The sequence below is a fragment of the Thunnus albacares genome, chromosome 3 (assembly GCF_914725855.1).
Source record: "Thunnus albacares chromosome 3, fThuAlb1.1, whole genome shotgun sequence".
Taxonomy (NCBI): domain Eukaryota; kingdom Metazoa; phylum Chordata; class Actinopteri; order Scombriformes; family Scombridae; genus Thunnus; species Thunnus albacares.
Window position 1 is genome coordinate 8023427 of NC_058108.1, and position 15367 is coordinate 8038793.

Genomic DNA, 15367 nt, shown 5'->3' on the forward strand with positions numbered 1-15367 from the left:
CTTTCAGGAAATGATAAAAACTGCCAATTTCTGTTCAAAAGAAATTGTTTGTTGCTGTTTTGAATAATGTTGGAAACCATCTGAATCAGCTATAGACAGGACAACATCATAACTTCTTTCTCTTTTTCTGCTTTCGACCTCAGAGATCACAGGATGACACAGGAGGAACTCACATCTCTCTCCAAATTGATCACCTCTTCATGCATATTGTCATCATTTAAATTCACATCTGTACTTATTTTCTGTTGTTCTGCAATTATTACTACCAAATTGCTTATAAAAACATTCAGTTCAAAAAATGAGAGATTATATTTTCCAGCCAAACTACAGGACAAGAGCAAATCTATTGTATACTGTTATGTATTTTTGCAAATAAATGGAAATTTCAAATGATATTTTGTTGATTTTTTGTTCAATGAAAAAATAGATGCTTGATTACAGCTTAATTTCCACGTCACACTGTGTTTAACCTGTTTTGTTCTGATATTTACATTTCAAAATGTACAAAACACCTTCACAGTTATAGCATGAGTGAACGTATTCCTCTGGTGATGTTACAGAGTGGGAGGGTATGATAGGGAGGTGTAGAGTAACACTATCAGTTATTTGCACATTTGCTTGTAGGTGTGTTTTTTTCACCCACAGTGCTTCAACCTCAACTCAAAAGTGTCATAACTATTTGCCACTGTGTAGCGTAATCGTATGTTAAGTCCAATAACTTCTTCAAGAATGTTCCTCTTTGTGGTCATGTTGGGTAAGCTAATTTACACAAACACCACTTCAGTACACTTAATATTTCACAATTTCTTGTAACATATTTGAACCTATTTTTCTCCCCTCTAGGGTTGTGCTTCTTTAGCAAAGAGAGCAGTAAGTCTGTTAGTCTGTTCGTGTGTTAGTGTGTCATTTTGTAGCTTTTGATTCTTTATGTTGAGTATTTGTTGAATGTTGTTGAATTTTATTTTATTCTTTGATAGGCCAGTTATCTCTGGAACGGCCAGAGTTGTTTGGCCCTTCGGTTGCTTTAGTGGGGAAGTCGGAAGATTTTTATTGTGGCCTGCAGATCTACCCAAAGAATGAACAAATCCTGCTGCAGTTATTCAAGTGAGTAGTTGTATATAACAAATGCACTAAAATGTATTAAGTAATGATAGAAATCCCTCTAATTATCAACCATTTCTAGGGAGGGAAACCGTACTAAGCTCTTGGGTGAATCCACTTCCCTGGACGGGCAAGTTGGAACCATCCCCTTGCTAATCAAACCTTATCATGAGGGCAACCTGGAGTGTGTGGCCAAAGCACAGAACAATTCTGACATAGAGCCAACTGTCAGCAACAAACACTACCTGAGGGTCATTGGTGAGTGTCTTCATTAACAGGGATATACTGTACATGGCACATATACTTTCCATGGTTTCCCTGTGACAATAACATAAAGTATTGTGGACACACTGAGAAATATTTCTCAAAGGCCATGGATATTGTTTTGTGATAGTGCGTGGAAGTTTTCTTAGCCTGTTTATATTGTCTGTATTACTGTACATTTATTGATTTAGCTTTTAAGTTGCCTTCTTGGCCAAGTCTCTGTTTAAAAACTGATTTTTAACCTAATTAGACTTTTATTGTTAAGGGGGGGAAAAGCAACAGCAACCCATCACTCTACATGTGCATATTAGCATGTAAGTATTGTATTATGGCAGACTTGAAAATATGTGAACCTATCCTTTAACTGAAGCACTTTAGAAAATCATATCATGTTAGGCTTTTCGGTATAAATGATATGGCATACATAAAGACTGCAATGAATACTCTGATAGGTTAATAATATGCCCCATCCTCTGTCTATCAATTGCCAACCAGCTGTTTGCTAAACTCACCAAAATTACCATGATTCTATTATGAATAATTGGACTTGAATACTGTCAGTTTGTTCCTTAACATTAAAGATATGAATATTCAGTGGGCAGCAAAATGAGTCAATGTTATGCAAAATTTGTCTGCAACTGACATAAAAAACAGCTCTATCATGGACTTGTAATTTCATGATGAATGAAGCGTCTATAAAGCCATGCTTGCGCACAGCAGTGCTAACATCAGCATGCTAACATGTTCACAGTGAAAATACTAACATGCTGATGTTTAGCATGTAATATTTACAAGGTATTTGCAAATTAGCACTGAAAACACACTATAGCTGAGGTTGATGGGACTGGCATGAGTTTTGCAGGTATTTGGTCATAAACCAAGTATTGGACAAATTAAAATTTTGACCATATGACACTGCCAGATGAAAAGTCAAGGGGTCACCAGAATTATTTCAGTTCATCCTGAGGTGTTAGGTGTTGTTAAGCTAGTCAACATGGTCACCTGTAAACCAATAGAGAAATGGTTCTGCAAAAACATGGAGAAAATGAAACTCCTTGTTTTGGAAATTACTTTTTACTTTTACTTAAATCTTTACTTCCTTAACAACAAGACTTTTCCAATGAGAATCACTTACATTGGAGATAAGATCAGGCTCTGCATCTGTTGCTGTGTTTGTCCTGCAGAGCCAGTGGAAGGTGCAGAGATTGTCCATTCAGGTCCAGTGGAGTTCTTTGAGGGGAGAGAGCTGAAGCTACGCTGTGAACTTAAAACTGGAAATCATGTCTCCTACAAGTGGCTGTTGAATGATCGACCTGTCGCTCGGTCTCCTCACCACTACGTTGCAGATAACCGTCTCTCGATCAACAGGTCAGTGGAGTCCCATTGAGACAGTCCCTGCACAGCTGCTACTGCATTACTAGGTGGTTGCTAGGTGGTTGCCATGGTGTTCTGAGCAGTCGAATAAATTTATTGTGTACAAGATAAGCCTGTTGAGATGCCTCATCTCATATTCAGTGAGGCATCCCATTTTTACACAAATTTGCAGTAAAAATGAGATGCCTCATTGCAGATTAAGCAAATTCCTTTGAGTCCAGGAAGCGCTCCTACCCAAACATTTTTTGAATTTTAAGCAAATTCCTTTGTTCTGTCAACAAACATCTGTATAACAATGTCTGAGAAAGATGTACTTTGTAATGGAGGCCACTGAACAAGTAAACAGAAAGTTACTGTACTGAATTGATAATCTGTCTTCATCTTCAGAACCACTTCTGCAGACAGCGGCTCATACATATGTGTCGCTGTCAACCAATACAACCAAACAGAGGTCTACAGCTCCACCAGCCCTATGGTTGTTATCACAGTCAAAGGTTAGCTGTCATCCTTTGTGAATAAACTCTCAGGTTTTATAGCTGTGACGTGGTTTATTTTGAATAAAGCTCAACAAAATAACGTCCTCTTACATCCTACTTCCCTCAGATGTGGTGTCAGACCCCGACATATCCTTCACTGTGTTAAAGGAAGATTCCCACCACTATTCTGCCGTGGTCACCTGTCAGTCAACAAGAGGGACTCTACCTGTCACCTTTTCACTCTACAACGGGACAGGATTGGTTGCCAATGTGACAGTTGAAGAGAGAAAAGCCACATTTAAGACTCCATTGGTTTTGGGCCAGCACTTAGGATGGCTCCAGTGCCAGGCAAAGAACGGAGATCGGGTCGCAAACAGTCGGTGGTTGCCCTTAGAAGTTGGTATGTGCATCATTTGAAGCTGCTGGCATAACACTCTGATACAGTCTACTTGTTGTAATGTCTCTCCATTTTCCTACCACGTCTCTTTTCAATTCATAATGTCTTCAACAGTCCCAGTTGGTGGGCCTGTGACGATAGATTATGACTCCGACATTGGAGAGAACTATGCTGTGACCGGCCTGAGGCTCTACTGCAAGGTGGCGAAAGGAACTCTTCCACGGTACCAGTGGTTCCTCAACAAAACCCTTCTACATGACCAAGGAAGCTTTTATCACGTGGTCAACCGGCCTCCAAAGGAGTCTATACTCCTGCTGGCTGTAGGGAGGAGCAGTGCTGGGACATACCACTGTGAAGTGTCCGACAGCTTTGATAACACCACAACCATAAGCAGCAAGTCACGTTATTTAGATAAAGAAGGTACAGTTGATCCACTGCTGTTTGTGTTTAGAGTTAAAATCTGCCTTAGTCATAGCTGGTGTAATATATTCTCTTTGTTTTCCTGCTCCTCCAGTGCTGAATCGTCTCCCTGACTTGGTTGTGGCAATGGTCTTTGGATGTTTCACACTCTTGGTTTTGTTGGTCTCTATTCTTTGTTGGATTGGAGTGCTGTTCAGTGAGTTCACAATGCTTCTAAGATTTCACAGTCCTGTTTTTATCTAGTGTGGTTCCTCCTCGTTTGCTATTGTGAAATAATGTGTTTTGCTCTTGTTTCAGGGAAAAGGCAGTATGGAGAGAAGTCCCTGTGAGTTATTTCTCAGTTTTGATATCTTGAAGGGAAGAACCTAAAAATGAGACTGTGGTCAACATTTTGATAACCCTTAGTAATATTGTTTTCTCATAATCCTGCTGCTTCTTCTAATGAAGAGAGCAGTGCTACCTGATCCTCCTCAATTTTTCTTTTTTACGATACTGAAGAGGAGTAATATGTTGGCAGTTATCTTTTACTTATTCAACCATCTGCTATTGAACAAAACAATGGCAGATGGTGGAATTAGGGGGGAAGCACAAAGACTCTCTTCCTGTTTTGTCATAAAACGATACAACAGCTTTCAAACAAAGAACCAAAAAAGTGGCAAATAATGGTTTTGTTTGGCTAATGGCTAATTTTGTATCAGATTTATCAAATCAAATTTGGGGGGAAATTTGGGGATTTGGGATACAGTAACACAATCTGTTTTTGCATTATTGCTACTATTAGTCAGTTTGACAATGTTAACTGACAGGAAATATGGGAAGAGAGGGGTCAGCAGGTCACATAACGTCTATTTTCTTGGTCATCTATTGATGACCAAGAAAAGTGTGACAAGCACTGGTCTCTGATGCAAGATAGGGTCACATTTTTACAGTAAAGATGATGAATAATCATACCAGAGATCCAGCTGTCTTATAAAGAGGAAGCATCATGACAACAAAAAAAATCCTCAATACTGCTTTGTGGCTTGACTTGTTTTGTAATGGCAGTTGTCTTCTCACTGAGAAGCTGAAAGTGTGAATAGTTAGGTGGAGAGTTTTTGAAAAATATAAAGATAATCTACTCTGCAAGATATATGAGTTGTATGGGGTTTCTTTTGTTTGTTTGTTTGTTTTTTATCAGTCAGCAGCTCATACATCTGTGTAGACAGCTGTATGTGTGTGTCACCTTGTTGTTTTCTCCTCTCAGGTTGGGCCTGGAGATGGAGAGAAAGGTAGCTGCATATGAAAACGAGCTGGTTAGTTGGTATTTTTGTATCTCAATCATTTCAATAAAAACACACGGTTAAGGCTTTAAGGATTAAAGCAACTGACAAGAGCCATGTTTGTGGTAGCAAACTGTACTATTTCACCATGACATTTACTTTACCTTAAATCATCCTGTCTTGTAGGATTTGTCAGAGTACGATGAGGATGCTGATGGGTTGAGGACAGCCCGAGATGATGAATTTGATCAGGTGGGTTCAGATGAATTAATGATGTCAGTTAACCAATTGTTCAGTTACAGAAACAAACAAGCGGCCAACCACTTCTGCTTTGTCTGTCTGTGTTGTCTTCATCAGGTATCTGCCGCCTCTGTGGATGAATGGTCCTTATATGGAGAAGAAGAAGATGAACAACTTAAGGAGCCCTGAGGGAACAAACTGTTTGCTCTATAAACAGTGTAGTTACTTAAATAAACATCTGTTAATGCTGCTCGGTGTGTGTTTTATTGATGAGGTTGAGAGGTGAAATAATGAGCGCATTCATACATGATCTTCAGCTCCGCCCCTCTGACGCGCAGCCGGACAGCGCAGCTCCTCTGGGTGGCTCTTGTGCGCGTCAAATGAAGCAGTAGCGCTTCAGAAGGTGTCAGTAGTCTTAGTCTTAGCTGAGTCTAGCTGGTAGGCTGTTCTGCTAAGTCGGTTCAAACCACACGGAGGGCTTGTGACTCTGAGACATCATGGAGAAGACGGGCGATACAAGTGCTTACGGGGCTTCGCTCGCAGGAGGAGGCTTCGACGTCCACAAGTTTATCCGACAACCGCAAACTATCGTGCGGCTGCTCAGCTGGGTGAGTACAGTCTGGATGTAGGAGTTTGTGTTGTAGGTCACCACACAGTGTTCAAAGGTTCAAAAGAAACAGGAAGAGTATTCAACGTGGTCCGTGAGCAGGTGCGCCTCACCCGGGGCCCGTAAACTGCCTCTGTAAATAAATGACGGCTATGTTTGTTTGTGTTGGCCAGAACAACAGGCTACTTTCTGCGGCGTCTCCGCGGGGCGTCATGTTGCGTGCAGCTGGTGTATGACAGCAGCTCGGTGACGGCACAGGTCAACACTGCTGCTGTCAGAGGACCAAAGACTAAAAACTGTCAGATCTCCACTTCTGGAAGCAAAACACCAACTAAATATAGATTATGATCAGTTAGTTCAGTGGGTCTCAAAGTGGAGTCCGGGGACCCCCAGGGATCCTTAAGGGCGTCCAGGAGGTCCTCAGAAAAATGGGCAATATTTTAATTTCACTTTTATTATTTCATTGACTAGAAGTTGGTCCCGTGAGAGAATGTATAAGAATAACTATTCTGTTCATAGGTTTTACACTCTTAACTGTTATCGGCCCACCTACTGTGTAGACCAGTGGTTTCAAAGTGGGGTCCAGGGACCCCCAGGGGAGCTTGAGGAGGTTCTAGTGGGTCTCCAGCAAATCAGGCAATAATTTATTTTCACTATAATTCCATCCATAAGTAACACAATAACAGAATGTATGCCTATTTTGGTCATGGGTTTCATACATGTTCTGTAATAAAACATCTAAAAGCAATAATCTTATCAGATGGAGACCCTGGGACAAACTCTCATCAAATGGGGGTCCATGGTCTAATTTGTGTCAACTTAGGGGTCCTTGATGTGAAAAAAGTTTGATAACCACTGAGTTAGTTATTCTCTGCAGTCTGTAATAATGCAGCTGTGTTCACCAGAGAGACAATCAATGAAAGGAAAATACCTTGTTCCTCATTTTATGTTTCATGGAAAGGGTAAAAGACAGCCAGATCATAGTCTGTATTATGAAGAAGTTCAGCAGACCGGGGGATTTTGCATATAGAGGGGAATTTATGCATCAGGGAAAGTTCTGGGAAGTTGTACATTTTTGTTGCTGATCACCTGTTGCTAGGCAAATCTTATGGCACAGATTTGTTTTTGTAGTTAGTAGGACACTGATCTGGAAAGTCCAAAATGAATCTCAACCAGACATATTATAGAATATATGGTATCTTATCCTTGGGTGATTGCGAGCACACAGATGAAGGATTACCATTTCACCTGTCCTTGACCATCTCCTTGGCAAAATGAAACATTGAAAGTGAAAGTTTTGAGGGGAGTATTAGATTTTTTTTAAACGTTTTATTTGACATGACTGCTTTCACCTCATTACAGACTCATATCTTGGATTACTAAGACTACAGCTGATTTTAATCTACTTGGTTCATGAAGCGTAAACTATTTGTTAGGCCTCTGGCTAATGTACACGCAGGGTGAGAGTAGCTCTACTGAAAACACATAACCTGGATAGTGTAGCGTATCCAGTGTGGTAGATGAGGACAGGACAGAATGTGCCCTTGGTTGCCACAGCCATTGAGTGTTATGTTTGTGTGTGTATGTGTGTGTGTGTGTGTGTGTGCATACGAGGGATTACTTGTGTATCACTTGTAAACAGGGGCTGGTGGGCAGGTAAGATGATACCTCTCCCCTGCTGACCCTCTCTTTTACTTGTGGTGAATGTGTGCCATTGATATCTCTCTCTCTCTCTCTCTCTCTCTCTCACACACACACACACACACAAGAACTTTGCAAACCGGTGCTGAACTTTTCTCTAGATTGTAGCAACCTTAAATCCACACCGGCTAGATCACTGTGTATCTCTGGTAATTTTATTTTTACTTCAGTGAGCCTGGAGCACCTATGACACAAGAGGGGATTGTTCACTCTGTAAGACCGCCTACATGTCCCATAATGCACCACACTTGCTCCTGTAATAATGAAAAGGCAGTGGAAATGTTGAATTACTGGACTACGCCTCCTCCAAAAGCCAAAATGATAAAAACCTGATTATTTTTAGTAGCTACACTGCTGTCCTGATGGTTAAATACAGTACTGAACAGGCGAAAAATGCACTTCTGATGGTGTTTTAGTGTAAAGACGAGGAGGGCGTCAACATTATTTCTACTGTTTACCGACCACAGCATGAATATGTGACATTAGGGCAATATGTGACATTAGGGCATCTTTTTAGCACTAACCCTAACCCCAACATACAAACTTTTTTTAACGTACGGAAACATCCATCTGTTCATCCAACTCTCTCTCACTTTTTTGTTGTGTTTGACACTCCCCATATTCGCTTCCCTTATTTTTCCATCTCCAGCTCATTCTCTGTACCTTTTGTCTCATCCTGTCAGCTTGATTATGGCCTCTCCTCCTGCCAACCCGTTAAACAGTCCCCTCTCTATCCTCCTCCCAGATCTCATTATGAGTGTTGTTAGTGGAGCTGGTGGCATCTCTTGAGTCACATGGTCGGCAGCTGCACTCAGAAGTAGGTCACATGGTTAGGTGGGAAACCAGAGCAGACAGTTAACAGACCACGTGATGGTCAGAGGGACTGGGCAGTAGTTAGCACTCTTTGCATTATAAACACACGATGACCACAGGAGCTGGGGGGTATTTCCAGAGTCAGCAATAAGTCACTGTGTATCAGAACCTGTAATAATATGTGTCATGTGTTTTGATTAATTTGTTCAAGTAGAAGTAGATATAGTCTATTTTGTATGTCTTTTAACTACATCAAATATCAACACTTGAAATGTTATGTCATACAATTTTAGCACTGTTTAACTTATTTAGTAACCTAATTTAGTGTTAATAATCCCAAGGTTGCTTCCAGTAGACACAAGCTAAAGCTGAGGATGTTTTCTATTTTTCCGTTTCAATTACTCTTCATGTTTGATACATTCAATAAACTGTGACATCTCATGTCAACATTACTGTATTTTCTTCCGTGTTTGTTTTTTTGAGACACCAGAGCTCCTGATTGCAATACTTTTTGGCTGCAGACTCAAGTATCAAATCTCCCAGTTTCTTAGAATGCACCACCAACAAAGTGTTTTCCAAATGGTCCCTGCTCTCAACTGAATTATCATAAGACAATGATGTGACAACTAAATAAAGCGTAATAGCAATTTCTGAGCAAGTTCTAAATCTCTGCTAGTAAATTTTCATGCAGTATTTTCATGAAATCAGTCTCAAACTGGTTAGTTTTGCTTTTCAATGATGTAAAGGATGCAATGTGAAGTTGATGGTTAAACTTGAAAATGTTTCTTTAACCCAGTTAAAGAAACATTTTCTCAGTTTTCTTTTGTGTCTTTGTCAATCATCGAAGGCATGGGAGGATAAAATAAACCACAACTATGTTGATTCACTTGTCCTCAACCGCCACCCTCTTTTTTTTCTCTGTCTCACTGCAGATCTTTGCCATAGTGGTGTTTGCCAGCATCACAACAGAGGGATACGTCAACTCTGCCCACAGTGCAGAGGCAAAGTGCATCTTCAACCAGAATGACTCGGCCTGTCACTACGCTGTTGGCATTGGGGTGATTGCCTTCCTGGCCTGTGTGGGTTTCCTGGTGTTGGATGTTTACGTGCCTTTCATGAGCAATGCACAGGAGAGGAAATTCGCTGTGTTGGCAGACCTGGGATTCTCAGGTGAGCCAGAGCATTACTGTGGTTTCCTTGTTTGTTTTATAAGAGCTTTAAAGCTGCAATAGTTCTTACTTTTATATTAGCAATGGATTAAATGACTTTGTTTAATGTGAAAGAGGTCGCTCATAGTGACGAACCAACAGAAAATTATCACCTGACTCTGCAGTTCCCCTCAGCTCTACAGAGTGTTTTAGCTTCTTTCACCTCATTGTTTTGGTTTTACGTCCTGCGACTTCCCTGTTTTTGTTCACTCTCACTGCTCTCATCAACCTCCTTTCTGGCCCACTGTTGTTTGGTACCTACCCAGCATCACACCACATAGACAAAGTTATTGAATAGCTGGTTTACATAGCGGAGCATTTAGCAGCTAAAGAGCCAGATAGTTCCATTAGAAGTTGGTGGAGACCAAAACAGAGTTAAAAAATAGTGAATTTAAAACTTACATTTGTCAGGTGGCCAGAAACATGACTCCAAATGAATGGTAATGTTACGTAGTATCTGCTGAATGTGTCAATAGGCAACTGTTGACGGTGTAGGGTAAACTCATTTCGCTGGAAACTCACCTTTTTATTTATGAAAGACGTAAACATTGTGTATATGGTAAACTTGAGAAAGTATCTTGACAATGATAAAAGTTATGGTGAACATGGAGCCTCTTTTTAAAAAGAAAATCATAAATTATAGATTTTCTGAACATACTCGTATTCTACTATTTGTCATAGCCCCCTGGCACATGGCATACATGACTTTATGTCATCTGTCCATTATTATGTCAGTACAATAAATGTCAGAGTTGATGATTTTATTAAATTTAAAGAACATTATAGCATAAATGCGCATATTATTGAGAACTTTCAAAACTGAAAATATCTTTTTAAACCTTCAAGATTGTTATCACCTAATGTTATGTAAACACTGGATGAAGGAATAATGGTAAATATAACCAATGATAAACTTAATTACCATGTTAACATAAGTGGTTGTTTTTACAGTTAATGATTACGACCGTTTTTTGAAGTTGAAAGCAGGTTGTAGAATAGCGATTTTTTTTTTTTTTAATTTTAATCAGCCACAAGGTCATTGTTTGTCTTTTCTTCCCTTTTAGTTTCACTTTTCTCATTTGAATGTGACCATCTTCATACAGGAAGTCTTTGAGTGTTGGTGTGATGTGGGACAGACCACAGCTTGTTTGCAATATACCATAACATAATATAACATGTATTATTCACTGCTGAACGCAGTAGATGATGAGTGAGCAGCAGTGGTGACGGGGGAGGATGACATCACACGTTTTGTTCAACTAAAACATTCATCAGCTGGACACGACACAGTTCACAGTCAGCCATTCTTCAAGAAAACAAAGAAGTGGTAGTTTGAAAAATAGCCTGTGGTCATTTGAGCAGACGGGAACAGGAGAGCCTTTTTTATTCTTCTGATAAATAGTTTTTGTTCTTCCGGATGTTTTTCACAGGAATTTACTTCTTATACCAGAGTTTTCAGCAAAGCACTTTTGATATTCTTTCATGCGGTGAGGAAAAACAATCATTTATATCTGTGTATGTGTTTGTGCATCTGTGTTTCTGTATGTTTTCCAGGGGTGTGGACCTTCCTGTGGTTTGTGTGTTTCTGCCTGTTGGCCAACCAGTGGAGTCACACACGTGATGTCAGCGCTATCCCACAGGACGCTGCACGTGCCACTGTGGCCTTCTCATTCTTCTCCATCGCCACCTGGGTGAGCAGCACCGCTGTTGTCAGATTTTAATTTTAAAAAGCTCAGATTTTAGCCACTTTCTTTGCCAGTGAACTCTAGTTGAGTCGAGTTTGGTGCTTTTTTGCTCATGTCATAGCTTTTTAATCAGTTAATTTTTCCTGCAATAAAGCAACCACTGGCTTCAGCTCATGCCAATATGGTGCACAAAAGTGTAAGAGACATGCTTGAAACATGCTTGAAATACTTCACATGACTGAACACTGTACTGTTTACTGTCAAACTTTTGCGTGGTAATGCAGCTGATTGTACAAGTCCTCCAACTTGGTGTGTTCAAGTGCTGGTGGAAACCTCTGAAATTTGATACTTTTGCAACTTTTTGTTACAAGAAACTATCATGAAGGTTGATTTCAAACAGATTTTTCACTTCCTGTAACTCTTGATTAACTATATGCCACAATGAGCCACCTGTTGTTTTGTTATTATTTGTATTCTGGTTTCGATTTTCAGCATAAATTTAAATTGCAAGGGTGTACCTCAGAAGCTTTTTATATCTTTGTCATGCCAAACATTTGGCCTATCTCTCACAGGATTACAAGACAACACTGTGTGCCAAACATCAAAAATACAGCAAGGCATCTTCTGTGTACTCTTACATTATCTATACATCTACATGATTTCAGGTCACATGATGTTTATGCACAAATAAATTGCACAACACATAGCACAAGAAAGAATCTCATATGTCTGAGCCTCTAAGACTTCTCAAGACAACTCTGCATCAACCGCATCACAGAGCAACAACGATAATGTAGCGATAATGTGATACAGTGACTGAACAGTGTCAGTGTGATGGATTATGTAATAATACTTATGTAATAATAAGCAAGCTTTTAGTCTTGGAGTTTATTTTTACACTGGCATGAGCTGAAGTGCTAACTTGGAAATCTAAAGCATGTGTTAAAACATATGCAGCAGTAGAGAAATGAAAAGTGATTTAGTGGAAACACTGTTGACTACCTGTAATGATCTGGATATTTTCCTCTCATCGTGCAGGGAATCCTAACCTACTTTGCTCTGGGTCGTTTCCGCCGTGGTGTCAATGACGTTACACTCCCGACCTACACAGAGCCGCCTCCAGATCACCACACCGCCTACCCCCCGACCTACGCCCCCACCTCCTACAACCCCACAACCTACACCCCTACCACTTACACAGCCTATCCCAGCAATGTAGCCGACGTGCACCAGCAGCCTCCCATCACCCCAAACCTCCAGCCGCAAGGAGATGTCGGCTACCAGCCGCCCAACTACTGAGACAAAGGGAGGTCACATGGACAAGGCGGTGTTCCAGGTCGTCGGATTGCAGTTGCACTGCACAGACTCAGAGCTATATCATATTGATGTGGTTTTACATTAGATTTAACACACTTTAAGTTAAACTGAGCAGTGCAACTGCAACCTAGAGATGAGGGACACCGCCGTTTACGTTGAGGGGTTGCAGCTCTCTGATCTGATCATAAGACATCAGGCTGAGAGTTGAGATTAGAGCTGATGATTGGGCAATCTCACCTTAGACCTGTGTGCAAAAATGCAACTTTTACCTCAAATGGGCTGATCGTAAAGGGGATAGGTAGATAGAATGTACCCAGGAGGTCAAAGGTCACATAATGTGGCTTTAATAAGAATACTTGTGACAGCTCCAGTCAGAGTGGAAGACGCCCACACGTAACATGTTTCTCTTTACTCTTTTGAATCCTAAGAATGTGCATTTGTACATAGATTTCACGATGTAAAGCTGCCATTTTAATGGATTTATGTGCCAGATTTTGTTTTCTTATTTGGTTTATGGATATTTCTTCTCCAGTGCATTTATCTTGAAAACCTATAAACAGTTTAGGATACATTGATTTATTTTGCAAAGTATTGAGGACAGTAGGAAAAGACCACTATGAAGCCAAATGGTCCTCTTGTGATTTAGTTTTTGTGAAATGTGGAGATGATACAATTAAGTTTATTTGCCATAAAACTACCTGTGAAGGAATGTTTTCTGGGTTGTTTGTACTACAGTAAAACGGTTCACATGTTTTCCATCTAGACTAACTATGCTTGTAAGATCACTAAAAAAAAAAACCAAACACAACTTGTGTTGGTAAAAATGGGTTGCATGTGCCAAACTGTAGATGGGTTTCTTGTACATTCATAATCAGTGTCGCCCTTTGTAGCTTAAATTCAGACAGACAGGAGGGAGGGACATGTAGATAACCATGCACTTATTGAACAGGTTTATCCACCGAGCATGTCCTCACACTGAAGAGTAACTTATTAACTTCCAACACTGCTTCCTCTTCAGCCTGCAAACAAAGCTGCCTCAGACTTCCTCTAAGGTCTTTGTGTCATTTAGTTTTATGAACGCTGATGTTTATCTGTTAATGTTAATTGTTGAAGGCAGACTGCAGTGTGTATGTCTGTAACTATGACAGATTAAAACACTCAAACCAGCAGGAGTGAGAGACACACACACACACCTGTCCTCCAGTCTAGTGGTTTACTTTGTTGCTTTGTGCCTGGCAGTAATGATTTTATCATCTTGACTCCTCTGCCTGGGTCATATTCTGGCTGTTGTGACACTAAAAATTTGGCCTAAGATCAGTTTTCGCTTTTCATTCCAAGGTTGTTGCGGGGGTGTTCGTAGATATTAGATCTGTTAATGACACACCAGGAGTTGAATGTGGTTATATTTATTGAACATGACACTGTTGAGGTACATTGGAGAAGAAAAAACAAAACATGTGCATAACTTACTGAAGCCAAATACATGAAAAACACCGCTGATTTTCCATTTGTGCCTCAAGAAGAGAAACTTTAAAAGGGTATTTCGATGAGGGAAGTTAATCAGAGTAAAATGTGTCATGATTACACCACAAAGTTAAATTTAGCTTAAACAGCTGTGTCACAGCTGCTCTCGCTGCTCTGCTTGAGTGATTCTTTTGCAATTCTTGATTTTCATGCTCCAGAAAAATCAGTTAAATTTGTTCTTCAGTGAACTCTTAAAATCAATGTATTCATGTGAGTTTGTCATAATCACCGAGTTCAAATGAATCAACTGAACTGTGTCTCCAGCCCCCGTTTATTGCACAGTATTATAATAGTAACAACAAAGAGCCCATATTGAAGTTTCAATGTTTTTCAAGTTTTGAGAGATGAATACATTTCTGGTGTTTTGTTCAATGTTTCATTGAGGTCCGTGTTTTAGATGTGAGACTAGAATGCTTTCTGTAAAATAATTTATGATTTGTAACGCCTACAGCAAATGTTTTATAAAGACTGGCACAAGAAACTGGTCAGATTTTGGTTGGTTTGATTTCTTTTTCTATCGGGTTTCCAAATGTTTTTTGACCATTGAGTTATAAAGCATTTTTTGCTTTCAACTTTTGTCATAACTTCATGTCGGTATCAGAAGCACAACAGCAATTCACTTAAGACCTTTTGTTCATAGAATAAAATCATGCTCGGTCTTAATTAATAATTATTGTTGCATTCCTGTACTGCATATTTTATATAGTATAGTACGGAGGATATACTTTTCCAATCCAACCTGCCAGCTCACTACATGGCCCTGGAGCCTGCCAGGATTTAAACAGGTTATTTTGGTCCTCGCTAGCATGTGAGGGCATTGGATTACATATCAGTCAGAGCACTGAATGAAAAACATGAAAGTTTTGTAAGTAGGAAGAAATAATATTGTTCCAACAGTCTAGGAAAATATTTGCAGATACATTAACAGCTAAAATCAACCTTTATGTTAACCATACTTTAACTCAGTACTTGTCCTAACCT

The 15367-nt window shown here is 39.9% G+C and overlaps 2 protein-coding genes across 2 annotated transcripts; both read left to right on the forward strand.

The window, feature by feature from the left end:
• Nucleotides 1-463: 463 nt before the first annotated feature.
• On the forward strand, nt 464-5781 carry si:dkey-93h22.7 (platelet endothelial cell adhesion molecule). Its single transcript, XM_044346133.1, has 13 exons — nt 464-754; nt 844-870; nt 978-1104; nt 1184-1359; nt 2550-2733; nt 3127-3233; nt 3343-3615; nt 3727-4032; nt 4127-4228; nt 4330-4357; nt 5276-5324; nt 5478-5543; nt 5649-5781. The coding sequence occupies exons 1-13, from the start codon at nt 703-705 to the stop codon at nt 5718-5720; spliced, it is 1569 nt and encodes a 522-aa protein (XP_044202068.1). The 5' UTR covers nt 464-702; the 3' UTR covers nt 5721-5781.
• Nucleotides 5782-5892: 111 nt separating this feature from the next.
• Nucleotides 5893-14874, forward strand: syngr2b (synaptogyrin 2b). The gene is made up of 4 exons (XM_044346139.1): nt 5893-6139; nt 9585-9822; nt 11415-11551; nt 12584-14874. The coding sequence occupies exons 1-4, from the start codon at nt 6029-6031 to the stop codon at nt 12842-12844; spliced, it is 747 nt and encodes a 248-aa protein (XP_044202074.1). The 5' UTR covers nt 5893-6028; the 3' UTR covers nt 12845-14874.
• The last annotated feature ends 493 nt before the right edge of the window (nt 14875-15367 follow it).